This window comes from Melospiza melodia, chromosome 11, assembly GCF_035770615.1.
Source record: "Melospiza melodia melodia isolate bMelMel2 chromosome 11, bMelMel2.pri, whole genome shotgun sequence".
In the NCBI taxonomy this organism is placed as follows: Eukaryota; Metazoa; Chordata; class Aves; order Passeriformes; family Passerellidae; genus Melospiza; species Melospiza melodia.
In genome coordinates, this window is record NC_086204.1 from 25,056,244 (window position 1) to 25,078,858 (window position 22,615).

The window sequence follows — 22,615 nt, forward strand, 5'->3', positions numbered from 1 at the left end:
TGACCTGTGGCCAATTGAGTGACAGAGCATTTGCCCACTTGCCACACAACTACTCATTCACAGAAAGTTTCACAAGCTGATGGCCTGACCCAAAACCAACAGAAACTAGTTATGCAGAAATTTTTCCTCTGATTTCTGCTCTGGACCAGGCACTGAAGATTTGGTATCTGTCGACATAGACCCCCGTCCTAAAGAAAATATTTAGAGTGCACAGCTGAAGTTGGAGTTTTGGGAAAGAAACATTTCATGTCCAAAAGAGCATGCAGACTGAAAAAGGACAAACATCAGGACAATAGCTCTGGATCCCACTTATTTTGAAGGTTAAATATATATAAATATAAATTAAGACATTAAAGAAGAAAAAAAAATAGGAAGTATTGTGGAAAGGCAGATTTACAAAAATCTCTCAAGGTGGGATACTGGTAGAGGAAATTTTAAAAATGGGAAACTTGATTAAAATAAAATGGACAAAATGTTTACTGATGAAAATTAAATGCAAATATGAGGGAAGGAAATAAATTGATCACTAAATCCAAAAGGATAAAGAAGAGCACACAGATGGGAATAATGAAAAACAAAACAAATTCTAATGGCAGACCAATAACATGGAGTCCTAGAGGTGATAACAGCAAGATTTAATTTGATACAGCAGTTAATGTACAGGCCCAAGGAGTGAGGCTCCACATTCTCTCAACATTCTCTCAACAAGAAGATACTTTAGCAATAACATTTACACAAATGCAGAGAGTAAAGAGAACTAACAGGCAGGACAGCACAGAGATAATCAAGTAAGAGGATGAGAAGTGTCTGGGATGAGTGAGAACCACCCTGAAGCTACTGAAACAGAAGCGCCACTGAAATACACACAGTAATAACCAGAAGTCAAGTTCCAACTTGCTATCAGCTTTTATTTCACAGACAAAAGTATAAATTAATTATAACATTGCTGCCCCATTCCTTGTTTTAACTTTACTTTTAGTAAGGAGCACAGCTACCATCCATCACCCCGGCGAGCTCAGGCACAAAGCTCTGGTGTTCTGACAGCAATGGATGTGTAACAGCACAAAACTCCAGAGTGAACTCACCCTCCAATCTCAAGATATTTTTGGCTGTGCTAACACTGCTAAACGATCTGATTTAACTGTACCTACACAAGAGGCCATCAGCCCAGTGCAGGTACATGGGCAGTTTTATGTTGCATTGAAGGTGTTTCATTATACAACTTAACATCATATGAAATATATATGTAAACCCTCTATAATTGGATCCTAATATAATAAAAACTGCAAGTAAGAAGAAAGACCAAAAAGGAACACAAGTGTCAAAAAGAATTCTTAGTCAATCATTCAAAAAACTCACTGTGAACATAATTTCTTAAGCTGACCACCAAAATGCTAAAAGGAAAAGGAAAACAGCCTAGATGTATTATTCCTTAGCTCTCCATATTTTATATTGCATTCATGATATAGGCTTAAAAGTTTTTCACATCAGAAATATGACATTCACTCACAATCCTAAAAAAGGCTACTAAAATGAATTATTCATAACATAATACAGTAGCAACAATAAACATTCAAACCAATTTTTTTTTAAAACAGAATAAATTATTCTTCTTATGAAAAAGCTACAGTTTCAGATGAGAAAAAAGAGATGTGATTCCACCAGAAACTGTTAGAACATAATAATAACCCTTAATATATTATGGTAATTTACCTTCACATTATGTTATTGTAGTAGATACTGGAATTCCAGTTGCTGTCTAAAGAACACACAGTGATAATTTATGGTTTGTTCCCAGTTTGTTTTCAGAAATACAAACACTAAATCAAAATTAGCATGCTAAAGGCTGAACCTAGAAGGCAATTAGGTTACTAAATAGCATCGATAAATGCAAAATGAAGGTCTGCATGTATCCAAAACAATGTGCTTCCCACCTAATAACTTGTATCCAAATTCTTGTTAGGCTGAGCAAAAAATATTCCAAAATATTTTCTCCTGAAATCAGATAGTATCCATCCAAGAATAAAAACACTTTTTGTTTATGAAACACCTCTTCTGAATTATGTTTTCCAGCCAGTATTCTTTCAAAAGTACAGACCACTGTTTATTTCACAGCATTTTGTCTCTTCTTGCAGTAGAGTGGCAGCTCAAACAAGCAAAGATCTTAATTTGGCTTGTTAACTTTGGAACAGCAGGCAGTTGAGAATTTTTAAGTGATTTAAAGAACAACAAGAACAGAATCTATCTGAAGTGTATTCTAATTTCCGGACAAAAAAAGAGAAAGTATTAATCTTGTAAGTGATCTCTTAGGGATTTCTGGAGACGGTCTAGACCTACAAGAGGGTCAGCATGAGGAGGCTGCCCTGAGCTGCATCTGCCCAGGTTTGGAGCACCTCTGTGGATGGAGACTCTATGGCCCCTCTGGCAGCTTGTGCCAGTGTCTTCAGCCCACTGGGAAAAAAATCAAACATGACCACACAAAGGGTAGGATTTACAAGGTAGAAGGAAAGGGTGAGGGAGCTGGGCCTGTTCAACCCTGGGAAGACGTGACTGAGAGGGGCCCTCATCTGCCTGTCAGCGTCTGCAGGGAGGGATCAGAGCCAGGACCAGGCTCTGCTCGGTGGTGCCCAGCAATGGCACAAGAGGATCAGGCAGAAACTGATGCACAGGAAATTCCACCTGGACACGAGGAAGAATTTTCCTGTGCAGTGACTGAGCAGTGGAAAAGGATGCCCAGACGGGGTGTGGAATCTCCCTCACTGGAAATATTCCAGAACTGTGTGCACACAACCCTGTGCCATGTGCTTGAGCAGGAAGGTGGGACAAGGTGACACGCTGTGGTCCCTTCCCACCATCCTGGGATTCTGTGAAAGGTATTCCTGTATTGGGGCTGGGCAGGAAGTACAAGGATCATTGTTCTCCCAGCTGGTGCTGCCTGAGCCCTGTCCTGAGCCAGGAATAGTGCCACCACATGCTGGGTCACACAGTGGCAGAGAAGGAGCAGCTCATGGCCAGGGGCCCTTCAAGGGCAGGGGCTCACATGAACATTTCTAATGGTTCTTTCTCTGCTTTAGTCCCCTTCCTTCTGTTCCCCTATTCTTTACAGCATCCCTGTTTGATCAAATCTAGTAGACATAGTACAAGATATGAAATTTCCTACATTTCAGTCTGAATTTGGCTCACATAGATCTGATGCAAAGCACTCTCAACGTTTCTCAGCCATTTTGCACTCATTTCACACAGCTGAAATTCACTACAAAAGGCACTAGGCAGACAAGAACCAGGGCTTTTGTGTTCCTGTCTTCTGCAAAACAGGGATAATATTACAGGTTACTGAACTAACTGAACAAAATACCACTATTTAGTGAAGCAGAATATTTCAATGTTCTCCCAAGATGAAAATAAAGCCTTTCCAATACCTCTTAGCTCCCAAATGTTTACTGTTCAGGTGCTACTTTTTCTTTTATTCTGAGTACAGCCACTCCTTGTGATAGTCTATATAGCACCATCTGCATAAGCAGAGTAAAGAACACTTCAACTTCTTCTAGTTCTGAAGGGCTCTGATTTCAAAAGACAGAGGTTAAGCATACAAACAGGACAGTGAGGGCAGAGTACTTTACTACTTTCAGGAAATAGCAAGGAGCAGCATTCCTGGCAAAATAAATAACTCCAGAATTTTTCCACTGGCACTGCTCTACATTGTATTTTCCCTGGGTTTGAGAACCCAGCAAGATGAAATTTGGGAAGGGTGGTTGGCAGCTCTTTTAAAGGCTCAAAATCAGATAAAAACCTAAGGTACAGTTAAGGTCTGCACTGCATCCATCAGAAGAGATTGACCTGGACCTACCAATCACTCAAAACTAACGCGATTCTCTATTTTAAGAAGCAATTATTCAAAGCAATTATTTCCTTAGTCAGTAAGTGAGGCAGAGGTCACTTGTTATTCTATAGAGTAACCACAGATATATTCAAATCCAGGGATTCTATATGAGAAGAATTTTGCATCTCCTCATTAGCGACTTCCAATGGTGTTAAAAATCTTTAGGTACAGCACAAACTCATCTAGACATTTTCCCTTCACACTTTTAACTGTCCCAGCCTTCTATTCTGTCGCTATATATACATACCTCTATACATTCCTGATGTCACATTCATGTTCATATTAACATGTGCAGTTTGAAATAAACACAGCTGCATTTATGTCAATGATTTTATATTCAAATATATCTGATTATGCTGAAATAAACACAGCTGCATTTATTTCAGTGATTGAACATTCAGATAAGGATATTTGTTCAGTGTAATGTAATGTTCCTTCACACTGGCAGGGACATTGCTATTCTTTCTTGTATTTCTCTCTATCATTTTTCCAGATGGAAAATTTTGAACAGAGCCAGAAAAATGGAAACTGGAAAATTTATCTCAGAACCTGATATGTAGGAAAATACTTTTGCTTATTCTCAAAAACTACTTTGCCATCTTTATAGAAAGTATCTTTGTTGTTGAGGGTCTTTTTAATTCCTTCTCTGTCATAGAAGAAGCTTACAAAAATCCCATGAAAACTTTAAAATCGGATGGGAATCTAGTTTCAGAATGTGCAAAATCTTAATAACAGATCTGCATCAGGTCTGTTGCTGGACAACACCACCTTCAGCCACTGTCCGCCTTAGAAAAAAAATTTGAATAGAAACAAGAACTGTAAGATTTTCCTTCCTATTATTTGATCAAAGTATACTTTTGCATGATGCTAATTTTGGCTTGCAACTATAACCTCAAATCTGTTTTTAGAAAATAACACAACATTATTAAATGTACTAACAGTGATAAACCATTTAATCAGATGCATCTATCAGGTGAGATCAAGGTCCAGCTCAGTAACTGCCAGAAATGGATCCCTGTAGAGGAGCAGAAGAAAAACAGCAATCATTGGAAGACACAGCCTAATATAATTCCCTAATTACAAGGTAGAGTTTATGAACCTTCTGAGCCAGAAATGGTGTCAGTGTTTAGTAGCTCTCAACTGATCTTTCTTTCCTGGGCTTGTCAGTTTGTTTTTTTATTGAAAGCATGACACATGTCAAGTTTTAGCATCCACAATGTTCTGCAGGAAGAAGTTCCACAGTTTAATTAAACAATATGTAAGGAATCATTCTCCTTTGTTTGCTTTCAACATATTAACTTCTAGTTTCATTTGATGGTCCTTAGTTTTTTGTACAAAGAGAACAGACAGGGAAACACTGATATTTTAACTAGAAATCATGATTTTACAGACCTTTAATATATTATTCCTCAGTTGCCTTTTTTCTAGACTAGGGATCCATACTGTATTTAGTTGTTTCTGATACTGGGACTGTTGTAAATCTGCTGTGAGCTTACAATATCTGATCACAGACATTTCTGCTTTTGTTTCCAGTTGCTTATTCTGATGCCTTTCAGGTCAGTCAAAGAGAAAATCAACACGTGCTTGAATACCAGCTGAGGAGATACAAACACTTGGGAAGAGGGAGGAGAGGACTGGTCCTGAAGAAGGTTGTGTGAGAATCAGATGGTAAATTGACTGTAAAAATCATAAGTGTCACAACAACTGCAATTATCATCCTAGTTCTTTACTCTTGTTGTTACAGTAATACTTCCTGCATTTTTTAGTTCCATAGGTCATTAATATCTATTTTCCACAAGTTATGCTATCTGACTAATGCCATATGTGTTGGCTGGCATCACATTGACATCAAGCACTCCCCATTTGTAAAAATGCCTTCCATACTATATCTGTTTAGATATTTAAAAGGTTAATATTTAGTTCCATTTGCAATGCTGACCTAGCAAGAAAGAAATTAATTTGGCATTACAGCAGTAACATCAATTTCCCATGTAACTTTAGTAATGCATTTACTGGAAAGAGATTAATATCAATTCCATAAATCATTCACGTGCTTTTTCCGGAGTTTGAGACATCTGAGTAATGTCATATATGTTAACTGATAGCACTCTGTGCACGCTACATCCATTAATCTATGCCTACTGTCATCATTAAAACACACAGAAAAATTAAAATCAATCTTTTGCTCTTACTTTTTTCTGACTTTTAACTTGCAGTAGTCCAAAGGTATTGATACTCTGGTAGAGTAAAACTACTCTGAACTGGGAACAGACATGTTCAGAAATGGGAAACATTTGCTAAATTATCCCTACTGGCAGCAATAACCACTTCATGCCTTTCTGTGAAATGTGACATAAATTACTGTTGAAAAATAAGAAAATAACTAAAATGTTTCATTAATCAGACACACCTTGATGCCTCAAAAGCAGGCTGAAAACCGACATCATTACTGAAATAACACAAAGACTTTCATTCCTTTGTTTCTACTTTACAGATGAGCATCCTTGTAGAAGTGAAAGACAAAACAGTTCCACCTGACTTAGTGATTCTAGATATACATGAGATTATAAAACAGGAAATTTGGAATATCAACTATTTTTGCTCCAAAACACAGTTTAGCCTACTACTAAAAGTGTTTACACTGGAAGAAAGTATCCTTACACAGCTTTTGCACTTTCTATTTCTACTGAGGTGCCATTATGACACTTGCCTGTATTGCTTTATTCCTGTTCTAGGGTATCATCACAGTGCTGCTGAAATCAGGGGGAAGAAGGGTTTTTCTGTTCATTTAAACACAAACACACAGAGGGTCAGATTGTTTAATAATTTTGCAAGCACGCTACGATTCTATGTTAGATGGCAAAAATACAACTATTTCTTAGGTTGGATTTCAGTTTTCCTTTGAGCGTGATACTTAACAATATCATCCTATGTGTTGTCTTAGTTCTCATTTTTAAGTTTTATCAAACAAAAATTTCTATTCCAGAAAATGCTTTGCAAATCAAATTGTACAATATTTTACGAATTACAACTAAGAATAATCACCCCTAATTTTAGCTGTCTAAAGTTACATGTCAAGTCTTAACAACTGGGACAGAAGCAGCCCCAAAGGGCAATCCATCCTATATTATCTGTGCTTTTGTTCAGAAGATATCTTTCATGGTAAAGCTCAATGGCCTATTTCACGCCTCTAAGTGGTTACAATGAGATCAGCGGAATTACAATCACTTATTGCAATTTTGAGTGTTGTGCAAAGTGTTTTATAAGTACATTATCCTATTTTTGAAATATAGAAGGATATTTAAAACCTTAACAAAAATGATACGAGGGTACTTCTCAGTCATATGAGATCTCTTAATACATTGTAAGTTTTAACTTTTTCCAACTGATTAATATCATTTGCAATCCGTCAGCACTGAATTTTTTTATCAGGTTTCTAATGCAAAATATTTTACAAACCTGCTGCAGGAAAAGACAAACCAATGTTTGTGAATCATTTTCATTGCAAGGTGGTGGTACAGCAGTTAACATAATTTGAGGCTTACAGTAATTGAGATTGAATCTAAAATTTTACAAAACTTTAATTACAATCTTTTGAACATAAACCACAATACAGAAATTACCCAATCATAACATTTTTTCATAAAAAAAATAAGAATTCATCCAAAGGATAGAAGATTTAATGACTCTTGGCGGAGTTCCACTTTTTGGTTGAAATGAGAATAAAAGCAGACAGCAGCTTCATTTCTAATTTCAAGAAACACAGTATTTTTTAACAGTTAAACAGCATTATATTTGATTAACAAGCCAAAATATATATTTTCAAAGCCTTATTAAAAGCCCCTGTATTTAACAGTGTAAATGCTGAGATTTACAAACCTCTGTGAGCCAACACTGCTCCTTCAATTCTCAAAAGTAATTATAAAACAAGCAATTTGAGCCACAAGCAGCAGAAACTGTTGAGCTTGGGGTTTTTAACCATGCTCACAGCACATCACAGTCTGCAGCCTGACTCCAGCTCCCTCCCATATTCCCTCTCCATCCCAGGCCAGGCACGACTGGGGTGCAGCCCCGAGCGTGCCAGAGCCACCAACCAACCCATCCCTGGGGACTGCAGCCCAGCGACACCAGGCAAAAGCAACATTTGAACCTCCCCTGCATTCTTCTGCAGCAAAGCCGCACCTGGCAGAGTCAGCCCAAGGTTTGCATCTGCCAGTTCTGCTCCATGGACAGCCCAGGGAGTCAAAAGCTGGAGAACAACAAGAGCCCACCGCTGTGATGGAGCCAGGGAGGCAACTGGAGGATACATCCTGCAAACAGCCTTGGCACAATGAGAAGAAAGGTGGGGCTTTGTAAGAGCTGAGTAATACAGTTTATGTTTTCTTTGTTCACTTTGCAAAATACATAGAAAAAGCTTCTCATGCATCATGTTAAATTCATTAAAAATTTGTGACCTCATGCAGAAGCAAAGTTATTGCAGATATGTAAGCTCCCAGAAAAACAAGTGGCTTCCAGCTCTGGAGGTATCATCTCCAAAAACATCTCTTACAGTTAAAATGACTAAGCAGATAAAACAGCTCTTAGCCACAAAACAGAATAGGCTGCTGACTTAATGGATGCCATCAGGAATCACAAGCACGAAGGCAACACAAGACAGTAGAGGCAGATGGCTAAACTTTTAGGTCCTTTAGATAAAATGTCTGAAATACCAACTCACCTTGAGGATGAAATGCCAGATTCTTTGAGGAACATGTTCATATCAAAATCTGGGCCCTCTTTAATCAGGAAGGACTTTTTTGCATAGCAGAAATTAATACATCCTTTAACCCAGAGCACTATGTTGTTCAAAATTCCCATTTTGACAGAACAGAGGGTGGGATGAGAGGTAAACATTTGTACAGTTGTGCATTGCTGCGAAACTGATGAAACTGCGAAATTAATGAATATTAGGAAACACAATTACAACTGACCAAATGTATATATTTCAGATGTATACATTTAAATTTGTACTGTGTATAGGTAGCTGTGCTTCCATTTTTCACTGAAACTAACTCATGTTTCTTGCAAAAACTTAAATTATCAAAAAAGTATGGCTTGGTATGCAAGAAATCTGAATTTTTATCATTTTCTTTCATGCTAATGATAAATCAATGTAAAAAGTTTATTTTGGCTGTATAGATTCTTAAATATTAATAAAGATAACAAGTAAGATTACAGGCATAACATTAACTACGGGAACTTGAACTATGGGAAGCACAAATTCTTCACATACTTGCAAGTTGATAATTCTCCACCTTCTTTACTCCTCTATCAGTTATTAATAAGATAAAGGGCTGAGGCCCCTTTCTTCATTTTCAGTAATTGCATTTATTTCACAGCAATGATTTTTTTCCCTAGTAATAGATTCATTAAGGGTAAGTAAAGTGCAAGGCACCAGCTGCACTGGTTCAGCTCCTTCAGAAAAGAACCTGGACAGTATAAGGGTTCACAAGTTTTATCGAAGTCAACAGTACCATGCTATTGTGAAAAAGATTGGACTGTCACATTGCAGAAGTAAACAGATTGCAAGGCATGTCATGTAATAAACTCCACACAGGATTGGCACCAGCTTATCTGGGTATCATGCTCACCTTGGACCACTGCCAATCAAGAAAGGCAGAAAACAGCTGGAGATAGGCCAGAGGAAATAAAAACAGCTGGAGATAGGCCAGAGGAAATAAAGAATGAGAGAAAATTCGGAAAAAGTGAGCACTAAGGAACCATTGAAAAAAATAGCAGTTATTTAACCTGAGGAGGGAAAGGCCAAGGAAAGATATGATAGCAGCTTTCCATTAAGTCAAAGAAAAAAGGAATAATCTGCTTTCTGTGCCTATAGGACTGGACAAGAATTAATGCCTTTTTTGTAAGAACATTTCTACATGGAAAGAAAATGTTTCTTATATTGAGCAAATTGCAGTGTTAGAATGGATTGCTGCTTTCTCATTGAAACTCATTGAAAGTCTCTGAAAAAGATAAATATCTGTCAGGAATGGCAAAAATAGCTTATTTTGCCTCTCAACAACAGAATGGATTAAAAAGAAATCCCAGTGCCCAATTCTATTTTTCTTTTTTTTTTTTTTTTTGAAAGCATGGCACTTCAAAACAGCAAGCTGGACATTGGTTTTCAGACTACATAAAAACACACCTCTGTCTCAAACAAATTCATGCTTTTCCATGTTATTTAATACAATAATTATAGCAGTTACTAAAATGAAACCACTTTAAGTAGCATTTCTTCTGCATGTATTAATATTTTTTCCTGATTTCTACAAGTTTAATACCCCTTCTCTATTCCGAAATCTGTTTCCTTCCATTTCTACAACATAAAACAGTCATTGAAAAATAGGTGCTTTCTTTCTATCAACCAGACCTTTCAAGAAAGCAGAGAATGCAGCCAAAAAAGGAAAATCCCACATTAAAAATATTTAATACTACTTCTATTTTAGAATCATAGAATGGCTTGGGTTGCAAGGGGTCATAAATATAATTTTGTTGCAACTCCCCTGCCTAGGACAGAGCCACCATCCACTATCCCAGGGTGCTCAGAGCCCCATCCAACCAGGCCTTGAACACTTCCAGGGATGGGGCAGCCACAGCTTCTCTGGGCAACCTGTGCCTCCCCAGCCTCATTGTAAACAATTCCTTCCTCATAGCCCACCTAAATCTCAGTTTAATCCCCTTTCTCCCTGCCCTGTCCCCACAGACCTTGGTAAAAAGTCTTTCTCCACCTTTTTTATAGGCCCCTTTCACATCCTGAGAGGCCACAAAAGTCTCCTCAGAGCCTTCTCTCCTCCAGGCCAGGCAAGCCCAGTATTCCCAGCCTGTGTCCACAGCACAGGAGCCCCTGGAGCATCTCCATGGCCTCCTCTGGGCCCCTCCAGCAGGTTCCTGTATTTCTTCTTGGGGGGACCCCAGGGCTGGGGGCAGTACTGCAGGTGGGGTCAGTTTTACCATCTGTTCTTTGAAAAAGGCAATTTCAATAGGATATTCTATTTAGGGCGGTACTCAAAGAGCATCAAAACAATATTATAAATGCTGTATCCTACTAGGTGGGATAGATTTCATTATTATCAACAATTTCATAAGTTATCCAGAATCAGTTAATTTGCTTTGACCAGTCAAGGTACTCTAAGCAATTACTTGGCTGACATAGAACAAAAGATGAAGTGAATTTACATATGAAGTGTACACAATATTACTCTCACTCTTGCTAATACATTGTGATCATGAGAAAGTAAATGAAGGTATTAATTTCATTCACACTTGTGTTTTGGAAGCGTCTGAATATGCAAAGCAACATCACAGCCTCATCATGCTATAATGTAAATAAATACAGTATTTCAAACAGCACCTGGTTCTATCATATTCTATTATTACCAAAGTATGTACAGTATGAACATTATCTTTGAACGGAATAAACATTTTAATTTAAAAATATAATTAATTCCATTGTTCAAAAACTGGAATTAAACCATCATGCAATGACTCATAATACTTCACAAATAATTTGATGACTGCTACTGATCTTTTTTCATTGCAGAGAAGTTTAGCACAATAAAGTAAATTTCCCAGCTTGGCCATGATTCATTTCTTAAGCTGTTTTCTGATACAAAAATGCAAAAACCCCACATAACTATTATAAAATAGCACTCAAAGTATGTTTAAAAATACCAAACTATTGTCTGAACCTTCAGAGACACACCTTAAAAAATAGTCTTTATTATTCACTGCATCATTTGCACTTTTTACATAACGTAATCACAGGATTTAAATAACTCAATTTAATATTTATCCAGTAACTGGCAGCCAGTATTCTACCCTGAGGGATGTAACTTTTTATAAAAAGCTCATTTTACAAGACACTGGAGTAGTTTTGGCATTACCATCACCTCTCACATAAACCATGCAGAAAACTATAGTTTATCCTGCCAAATGCCTCTTCTACATATGGTGTTTAACAGTGCTCTGTAGGTCTGAAGGCCAGTAATAATAGATTTAAGCTAAAAATCTGGTAGCACACATGTATGTAACACAAAAAATTAAACAATGCTACATTTTCATGGATATATTTACCTACATACCCCAAATGCATATAAGCAATTAAAATTACCCTTTAAATTAATGTGCTAACTATAACTCCTGTAAAAACAGTTTCAGTTTGCAGCAGCTTCCTAAAGTTTAATTCTCTTATTGACATCAGAGGCAGAACTTCCATTAACCTCAGCAAAATAGGATCAGGCCACAGGAAACCCAAAGTAATATATTTAAAGACAGCACATACAGATTTTCAAAATTCTCTAATTATGCAAGGATGGGCTGGGCACTTTACTGGGTTAACTGCCCCAGTAAACTTCTAAATTAAAATTTTAAATAGCATATTTTAAATACTACATCATAAATACATAAATACTACCACATAAATAATGACAGAATAAAATCCTCTTATGTGTCCACATGTGGTTAAAGATGGACTGATGAAATTTTTATTGTAGGCAACAGCAACCTCACAACCTTTTTGACATTTGAAGTCTGACTTGAAGTCAAATGTGACTGAAGGGAATCAGCTGGATTTGTTAAGTAGTATTTAATGTAAGTCTTCTTTATAATTAAGACACTTCATAAAAAGATTAGTGATGGAGTTTAAAATGTTAATATATTGACAACTGGGTAACATAATGCTGAAAATACTCACCACTTTCAAAACAGGCATCAAATATAAGATGTCCTTTTTTGGGCTGCCCACAGTAACCAGCTGGGAGAACAATGTACTTGCTCACGTTCCCTGCTATGATATCATCGCTTCCCATGGCACTGCCTGTTGCAGTAAAAGTGAAAAAAAAAAAAACATGAGCATAAAACAAAATATATTTAATATATAAAAACCAATAGAAGGCTACTTCCCCACACATTTCTACATAAAATAAATTTTTCACCATTTAACATCTGCATCAGTAAATTAATTCTTTCTTTTCAAAGTGTATAGAAGAATTTTGATATAATAATGGCATAATCTGCTAAAGCCTCTCTAAGGGACAAACCACCCAGCCTGGTCCCTTGCATGTTTATGACATGTGGCTGAGCCCTCTCATATGCATTAGTCTGATATTCAGCTGCATCTACTTCTTTCAGCAGGAATTCTCTAGCTTGAGATCCTGCTGGATTCCCTGGAACTGAACTCCTCATCAGGTTCTTTATCACAACACTCAGAAGCTTCTTCCTCTCTATCAGCATTAATGGGATCTTCTTTCTCTATCTTACTGCCTACTTTCATGCATCTTAAATGAACTTAGAACCTTTGAGACCATTCACTCTCACTCAAATTTGAAATTTTAGAATTATTAGAAGGAAGAGACATACGCCCATAGAGCCATGTGACTGAGCCCTCCTTGTTAGGAAACAAAACTCAGAAAAATAACTTGAATAATTATACTTTTTAAGGGGCATTATTTCATGGTAAAATATAGAAGGACATAAGTTTCCATTCAATGGCATGATTTTTGTCAAAATACATCAGTACCGAATACACTGAAGGCTTTATCCTTAAAGTAAAATTATAATAACAAATTGCAGTCTACAAAATATTTGTTTCAAAATAGGGACAGAAGAACACTAATTTATTTTTTTTCCATTTGAGATATGTACAATAAAGCAAGCAAATAATTGTATATTATATCATAGATTTATATTACAGCGCAAGAAGCACTCAGCACTTTCTTCACTACTTACAGCTTGGACAAGAAATATTTAACAATAGAAAAACTATTTTCTGTATTATAGAAATGAAGAAATGGTATAGCTTCAAGTGCAGAAGGCATGTGATGGGATAATGGGATGATAATATCTTATTTCACTCTGATAAATAGGGCTACTAAGGCTTCTAGAAATAGACTTTTGGTCTGTACTGATTTTTTTGACATTTAAATGGGTTATGGGGGATGATAAATGTGACATAAAGCTCAATTTGTTTTATTTTTATATTGAAAACTATTTCACACAAATGTTACAAGCAATTCATATTGTCCCTGAATGAGAAAAACAGCTTATTAATTAAAAGTGACCTTTCCATACATAAAAGTATTCCATCTCTTGAGGCAAAACACCTTAGCTGAGGTAACAAATTATATCAATGTATTAGTGACACCATAGTTAAAGGGTTTGTCAGCCTTTCTATCATATACCCATATTTTCACAGGTACATAAATCCCACATTGAAAAATATGCAAGTCCAGGTCAATATCTGGCATATGAATCCCCACTCTTCCCCAGGAAGAAATTTGGAACTTACTTTCTTTGGGAAGTACTACAGCAGAACAAACAGAATTTAGACCTTTTCTTACTTTATCATAATCTAGAATTGTAGATACTTAATAATGCATTATAGTATTTATTTAGCAAAATTATTATTTGTAACCTCTGGGTTATTTTTTTTAGACTGAATAATTACCAACAGACAGCAATCTGTGGCATTTAAATTGTTTTCTTTAAGTGTATAATTGATACTTAGGATGTTTTAACTGGATGTTTTTTACCAGCATGCTGATACAATTTGCTTAAAGCCTGGGAACAGCAGAGACAAACTGAGGCCTGGATGGGGCATCTGTGAATCTGCATGGCTGTGATCCTGTCCCTTGACAAAATTCACCCCTCTGCATTGAGCAAGCTGCAGCGCAGAGCAGCAGCCAGAGGAAAACTCTTCCTCGGTTTCACCTGAGTTGGATCAATACATCCCTCTTGCAGTTAAGATTAGTCAAGTTGGTCATCTGCAATCAAACATTGTGGAATTAAGGATACAAAGAAAAATTAGTGGAAAACCTGCAAATCACTGTGAGTGCCTGAGTTGAAAGAATGGGAGGCAGGGCGTCACCTGAGTAGAGCTGTTTGAAGACTGGACTGCTCTTCGTAAATGTTCCTTTTGAGTCTCAACTAAAAGTAACAGACCTCTTAGAAATTTTAGAAGATAACTGGGAAAAAGCTGAAGAAACTAGAAAGGATTACATTCATAGCACTGCCACCATAAGACAGCGGAGGAAAAGCAGGCAGAAAGAGAGAGTTACATCTCCCTGGCAATTTAGAAAATCTGCCAATGGAGACTTTACACAATGCAGAAGGAAGCTGTCAAGTAACTGTGTCCCAGCAAAAAGTTTCCATCTGCTCCTCCTGACCTAATGTAGCCCTCCAGGAATGAGAATAAAATCATCAAATAGCCTGCAATTCATAGTCATTTAGCAATATTACTCTCCTAGCATGCTCTTTATTCCACAGTAATTAGAATATTCACAATGCACTATTGCTATATTTTGAGTTATATTATCTTTAATCTCTAAACATGCAAAACTGCTGGTTTTGAATGGCATATTATTCAGCAGCACAACAGCACCACGTCCCTTCTGGCATGTTCTCCTTGGGTGATAAAGAAAAGGCCAGAGCAGTGCCTGACAAGGAGCCTGTGTGAGTCCATGATAAACCATGGCTTCACGCCTGTGTGCTCAGCAGAGGCAGAGAGCAGGGCTGGGAGCACATCACCACCCTCAGATGGAGAGAACAGCTACCCTGGGCTCCTCTGGCCAATCCTGAGATCCTGTCCTCACAACTGGGGAGCCCTCAGCACATTTTCCTGCCTGGAGGCAAAGATCTATGACAGAACCTTGTGGGGAAGGGAAATAGCTCTTCAATCTGAAACAAACTGAAAGGGAAAGAAGAGAATTAACTGAAGTACATCCTGCACATTCCACTTAAGGAGACCAGATTCTCCTTTGAGAAAAAGGTTAGATAAGACAAGCAAAGGCAAAACCAAGCAAAGAAATTGTCTCAGAATGTAGTTCTTATTTTGTCAATTATTTTTCTTATGGGTTGTAAGACACATAGCTATTTTATTCTAATTCTTCATAGCTTAAACTCCAGGAGGCTCCAGCAAATCCCTAGGATTTACTTTTACTGCAGTATTAAACTTTAATGGTAATTTTCTATCAGGTATAAAATCTGTGGGTGCCTGAAATCTCTGTAAGTGTATAAGGCTTTAAAATAAAACCTGGGCAGAGTCTTCTGGTATCTGCATTCATCACTATTGTCATTGTGGATATATTTCACATCAAACTAGTGAAAATGAATAGAATCAGTTCCAGGAGACTGGGATTCGTGGGAGGGAGAGTTTGGAAATTTCCAGAGTTTCTTTGCCCTTCTTAAATTCAAAGGGTAAAGCCAACTTTTTTTTTTTTTTTTTCATTTAGGAAAAGATGAAATCAGTATTTGCTACAATAAACATCATGCAAATTTAAGTACATTTTCTTTAAACACTGTAGTTTTCAGAGGTAGGTACCTCTTTAGAAAGTAACAGGGACTCTGGATTGGGTAAACAACAAGCCCAGCTTACAAAAGTGCCAAACATGAAAACCCAGGGAGCAAGCAGCCAGCAGCTACCCTCATGCTACATTAGGCAGGAGAGCACAGCTACATTAAAACAGACATGGAAAAATATAGCAAGAATTTGCCTGGAAAACCTGCATCTTTCTTCTAATCACACTGCCTAACAATGACAGCCAATTAGAAAGGTGAGGTAACACAAAAACCTACAACAACTGCAAGGAAACTTTGTGGAAGTCTTTCTTTAATTACAAATGTCATCAAGATACCCTGCATTCTCTTATGAGATCCTTATTTTAGAATAAAATTAGAATACATTTTGCTGCTGGAAACATCTATGGTATAAAGATCTAATAGCCAGATCCCTATCATCCAGGGGCCAGGAAAAATTTTCCAGGTATCCTAGATAAGCTCCATCAGCCTTGAGCAGTACTGTTAATAGAAACCCACACAAAGAAGTGAATCTGAACTCTTAGTACAGCTTGAAATGAAAAAAACTAATTCAGATGACCAACAGCAACTCCTATTAGCTCCAAAACATTCCAAGTCTCCAGATGAATACTGCTCAACTCACGCTTTGGCTAAGCAGCATTAAAGGAAGTTATGCCAATAACAGTGTCTGCTCCACAAACCTGAAAACAATGTCATTTTAGCAAAATTCTTTCAAATTATAGTATTTAGTATAAGTCTATAGTCTCAATAGCTGATTATGTTCTCATATTCTTTGACTTTTTTTTTTAATAAAAGCTTTTATATCATTGTCCCTAGGCTTCAGAAACACTGATATTCAAGAGGACAAGCTATCTCTGCTATGAATTCTGAATGCTCTGCAGCCATTCTAAAAATCCTATGGGCAGCAGCAGTCAGGAACTTGGAATTCCAGCTCCATTGACTTAAAAATGCTAAGAAAAAGAAGAAAACACAACTGTCATTTTGATCTTCACAGCCATGTATCCCGAAGCAAGGCTTGGGCATGACCCGGAGAATCTAAACATACTGCAGAGTGCTGTCAGTCTGAAATGTACTTAAATCACAGGCACTGTGATCTGAAAAGAAAGGGGAAAAAATGTATTTAGAATACAAATTCCAGGGTTTGAGACAATATCCAGCATGACAGCAGCCACACCTGCTGCCTCACATTGGGGTACTGAGCCCATTCTGTCACCATTACCTATTTCAAAAGTCCAGCAAGGAAAACATTGGTTACCACAAGAAAGCATTGTCATATAGCTTGGTCTAGCTCTAAAAAATGGTAACATTGTGTTGTCATTTAAAAACCAAATTTGAGATAAAGCAGCTTTGCAGCAATTGTCTCTTCAATTACTTTCCTCCTACGGTTTGACCAACAGACTGCTTGTCAAGTCTGTCTCCAAACTGTGAGATGATATTCATACAAGCAAAGTAAAGATGAACTATAGTTTAGCACAGATTTATTAGGAAAATTCTGAGATTTGTACAGATTCACAGGTACTGAAAGTAGTAGAAATAAACTGCCATCTTACTGCTAGGTGCTTGAAAGAGCTTGTGGTTGGTCGCATCATAGGAAGGAAACAAAATTAATGGCTTGGGTCTTTAATTTATTGCACAAGTTACTCTTTCTTCAGAGGCTTCCCAGACAACATTACCTTTCAACTTTCCTAACACAACTCCTTAGCTAACCCACCATTAATTTTTATTTTGGGTTAGAAGCTTAAGTAGATCTAAATAGCTCATGCCTCTTTAGCTGCACAGACCCAAACTCCTTTACTCTAGCAGAAGGTGTGGAATTGGTGTCTGAGGCAAAGCTCAGGGTGGCAAATCTCGTTCTTATGTGCAAATATGTAAAGTAAAATGGTCACTAAAGGAGGTGACACGTGGGGTGCCTATGAAAGGCTCACAAGGAGGACTTTGCCTGCAATACACTGAGCAGAAATCCCAGGGGAAGCAGGGACAAAAAGGTACACGAGGTGCTTAGCCCAAAACAAAGCACTGACCACTAGGCTGGTCAAGTGTGAAAAGGTGATGAGAAATCTCCACTATTTGGTCCTTTCAAAAAGACCAGATCCACATAGAGATACAACTATAAATCCAAGGTCAATTATAGCTGCTATCCAAAATCCAATGAGGAACATTCAGCTGGAGATATTTGGCAGACACTGCTCTGCCCAATGACTCCTCACTCCCAGGGGCTGCCATTGTCTTACGAGTTTATAGAAAAAGAAGAAAAAAGTCACTTGCGTGGAGTTGCACTTATTTCATATGTGATATTTATTTCCAATCTTCAACCTAAAAGCTTTACTTCAAGACTACTCATTTATTATCTCAGTGTGGGCTATCCCCAAGGATATACCTTTCTGTTAGAGACAAATGGCAATGAAATTTTTGTTATCACTTCAGTGAAATCCAAAGTGTCCAAGAAGGCAGGAACAGATTTTTCTACTGAAAATTTTAAAAAGCAATTAATGCTTTGAACTCAGCAAGCAAAAGAAAAAAATCCATTACTCTTTTTACTGCATTTATAAGCTCTAGACTAAAATTCTACCACGAATGAAAAAAAAAGAATGAAAATACAGTGGTATTAAATACATAAACTGAAAAGATGTTTATTCAAAAACATTGTAAGGATCAGTGAATTTCATTATATATAGATTTATTTTTAACAAGTATTTGGTATCTTGATAACATCAAAGGTATCACATGATTCAACAGTTGCTATAGTAGCAATACTTAAGTAAAAAAAACACATCAAACAAAAGCATAAAACATATAAACAGTAAACAAAATTATAGTACATAATATGCAACACCAGCTAGCAGAAAAAAGAGAAGATAATAGCTATTGAGTTGAACTAGTCCTCAGAGTTGCATCCACAAAAAAGTATCAGCAAGTCCACCCTTTCTGGGAAATAAGGGATGGCTCAGAGAATTAGCTCTGCATGTGAATGAGAGGAGATGCTGAAACACCAGCAAAGAATACACAGGAATTCAAGTTCTGGGTCAAGAAAAAAAAAATTTGGGCATGTTCCTACCATTCCAGGGGAAAATCTGTGTCTAGGGGTTCTGAAGCAGGAAAAGAACTGAAGAGTTAAAGCCAATCCCTTATGTGGTACCACAGAACTTCAAGAAGAGAAACTCTTCCATAGCATCCCATATATTTCTGAAATTTGTATGCAACTGATTTCCCAAAGACAAGGAGGGCATGTGACCTGCAAAAAATACTGAGTCAAGCAGGCAGGCAATTGCAGGGTTTGGAATTGTAGTGGAGGAAATTTCAGGTAAGGGCAAAACCTGATATTTCTCACAAAACCGGAAAAAGATGGTAGTGGTTGAAGTTACTCACTAGTATTTGCTGGTGCCATCCTAAAATGCTGTAAATATTTCCCATGCTATTTAACACTGAAACAAATCAGCTTTTATATACCCAGGTTTGTGTTATATGTGATGGAGCATAAAAATAGTGGAAGGAAAGGGAGATATTCATGGATATATGCTGTGTATAAATACATATATATTCCTAGATAATATGTACACACCCATGTTTCAGGTGCCCTGGATGTGAGGCACTGATTTAACAAAAGCACGTTATCTTGCTTAAACTTGACAGCATAACTGGAAGAAGTCATGAGAAAATAAATTTCTAAACCAAAGATAACTCACATGGAGCCAAGCTAAATGTAAATAAAGCATCTTAGATGTAGCAACCAATGCAGTGACCCTGACCCAAGATTATATAGCCTTTAGTTACTAACAAAGTTTAATCTCTCCAAGTTAACAACTCTGTGTGTCTCCTTGCTTGGGGACCAGCTGATTCTCAGCTGGGAAACTGAAAAAGACTCAATAAGTAATAAATATTCTTGATATAGCAGAGAAGTAGGTAAATTTCAGCTTTTGCAAAAGGCCAAGGCTTTATTTCTTGTCCTAGTTTTCAGACTCCTCAGCCCTGACTATCACATTCAAAATGTTTGTCCACAAAAGACATCTTGTAAAAATACCAGGTATGAAGTACTATGGAAGCCTTTCAAGAGTATCAGCAAGGTCAAGCATGGAACATATAAACAGCACTGTTTGTGTTTATGAAAATTAGCCTGTTCATGCCAAGTTCCCATCACTTTTCATGGCTTACTGTGCCTGCTGATTGAACGGGAACTTCCCAAATTTATGTTTAAAGAGATGTCTATGCCAAAGTGTGGAAGCATGAGGTTATTTGCTGAATCCCAGGAAGGCCAAAGGCAGTGATGCTGGCTAGCATCATGGCTGTGATGCTGAGCTAGCAAGCTGGATCATGGACATTATTGCAGGATTAGCACTGAGGGAATACAGCTGTGCTTTCTAATTTGGATAGGGCTTTGATCTCATTCTCAGCTATTCTTCACAAGCAATCAGCCTGGTGAGCCTCAACACAGGTCAGCTGTGGCACTACACCAAACCAACTATTAACAGCTATTTAAATTTTTTCATACCTAAAGTGCAACTACTGTAAATTTCTTGCAGATGCACATCCAAATTTTTTTTAAAAATATTTGATTATCACTAATTCAAGTGTTCAGAGACCTCAATTCAATTTCTGACTCAACCACTAACATCATTATGGTGGTAATGAATCTTTATCCATGGGAAACTGAGCCTTCCATGAGAGCTCCAGGGCAGGCAGAAAATCCTGTGGGGAAACACATCAGCAGCTTTGCACAGCACCATCTCTCAGTTCAAGACCCTGTATTTCCCAAGGGACTGGAACAAAGGTGGTCACTGCAGCTGCTTGGGCTTCCATCCTGAGTGTGGTAAATGAAACCTGGGCAACCTCAGAGCATGGACAACTTCCATCCTGGTTATTACACACTATTCCTTTATTCTTCTTTGGGTTAAACTGCTGTTTCCCTTGGCTCTTGCTTCCTATTCACCCGTTGTTTAGGGATGTAGGGATGTCTTCTGCCAGCTAACTTAAGCCAGCAATAGTTTCAGCCACACTTTCTTCACTTTTGGGTTACACTCTTCTTCACTATTGCATATTTAAAATAATTTGGGGATTTTAGTACTACTTCTGAAATAATTTGTTCCCCCAGGTTGCTGAAATCAATTACACTATTAATTACTGCCATAGCTATAATTACTCATTGAAACAACTCCTTTCACTTCTTTGTTTAGAACAGCATTCCTCCCTACTTTCCAAAAGTCCCTTCCAAAAAGTAGTATTTTAAACTATCCAGAATTTCTTTGATCCAAGCATTGCCCACTCACATTCCCTTTATTTAAAAACATAATCTAGTATTTCATTCCAAACAATTTGATCATTGCAGTTTTATTTTATTCACAAAGCATCGTATAGCAGAAAAAAAATTTAAATATTCTTTCAGAATTCCCGTTTTCTAACATAAAAAATGTCAGCAAAAACAAACAATCTATTAACTGTCTTGCATCAGCAACATAACAGGAATAAAACTACAGAGAACACTACTAACTAATACAGCATATTCAGCAGTTTTTTTAACTAAGCAAATACTAAGTTGATACAATATTTATGGGAATATGAAATGCATACAAAATATTTCAAATATTCAGAACACAAGCCAAAAATTCCACCTTCAAGAAGGCTTACACAGAGAAAGCTCTGAGATCAAATTACTGTTTATTTGTACTGCTCAGAAATAAAATAACCAGCAGATATAGTGGTATTGTGCCTAGTTACAAAACATCTGCTGTTCTGGAGCACCACAGGCTTTGGGTGTAGGTAAGTAGTACAGAGCCAAGTTTATCTCACAATCCTATTTCACGTGGACAGCTCCCATGAAATAATGCTGCTGCTTTTGGATTTGTATAGGTTATTTGAGGAATTTTTCATTAATCAAACACACCATACCACCTCATCTGCATTTTATACGCATGAAAACCTGATAGTGACTTGCCAGGCTTCCCAGCACTGAAGTTGTCTGTAATGGCAAAGTGCCTCTGCTGCTTATTGCAAATGAAAACACATCAGCAGAGCTGCAATGAATCCAAACGGGCTCCCTTTGCGATGGATTCCTGCTGCTCTGCTCTGGTGATTCACGGCAACTGATGTTCCACTTGCTTTAGTGGAGATTGAAATTCAACACATTTTTCAAGGTGCTTATGAAACAAAATGTAAAAGAAAATTTTGCTAGTTTTCACTCATGACTGTGAGATCCACTGCTAAGTAAACAGCTCTGTGAATTAGTATTTAAATGGAATCATTAGAGAGCTTATTAATCTAATAGTAATAATTTAAGACAACTACTTTTTCCTCCATTTCCTTTTCTAGGCTCGATTTTTGACATAATGCAACTATGAAATCAGCTAGTTTACCATTCTGAGAGAACAGGGATACATATGGATATTAGAAAAT

The 22,615-nt window shown here is 37.3% G+C and overlaps 1 protein-coding gene across 4 annotated transcripts in view; it reads right to left on the reverse strand.

Moving 5' to 3' along the window:
• Nucleotides 1-22,615, reverse strand: part of LOC134423228 (BEN domain-containing protein 5-like) — an 882,906-nt gene that overhangs the window by 852,906 nt on the left and 7,385 nt on the right. For all 4 annotated transcript variants that reach the window (XM_063166074.1, XM_063166072.1, XM_063166073.1 and 1 more), the window contains exon 2: nt 12,612-12,734. In XM_063166074.1, coding sequence (XP_063022144.1) covers nt 12,612-12,734 — 123 coding nt within the window. The remainder of the gene's footprint in view (nt 1-12,611; nt 12,735-22,615) is intronic.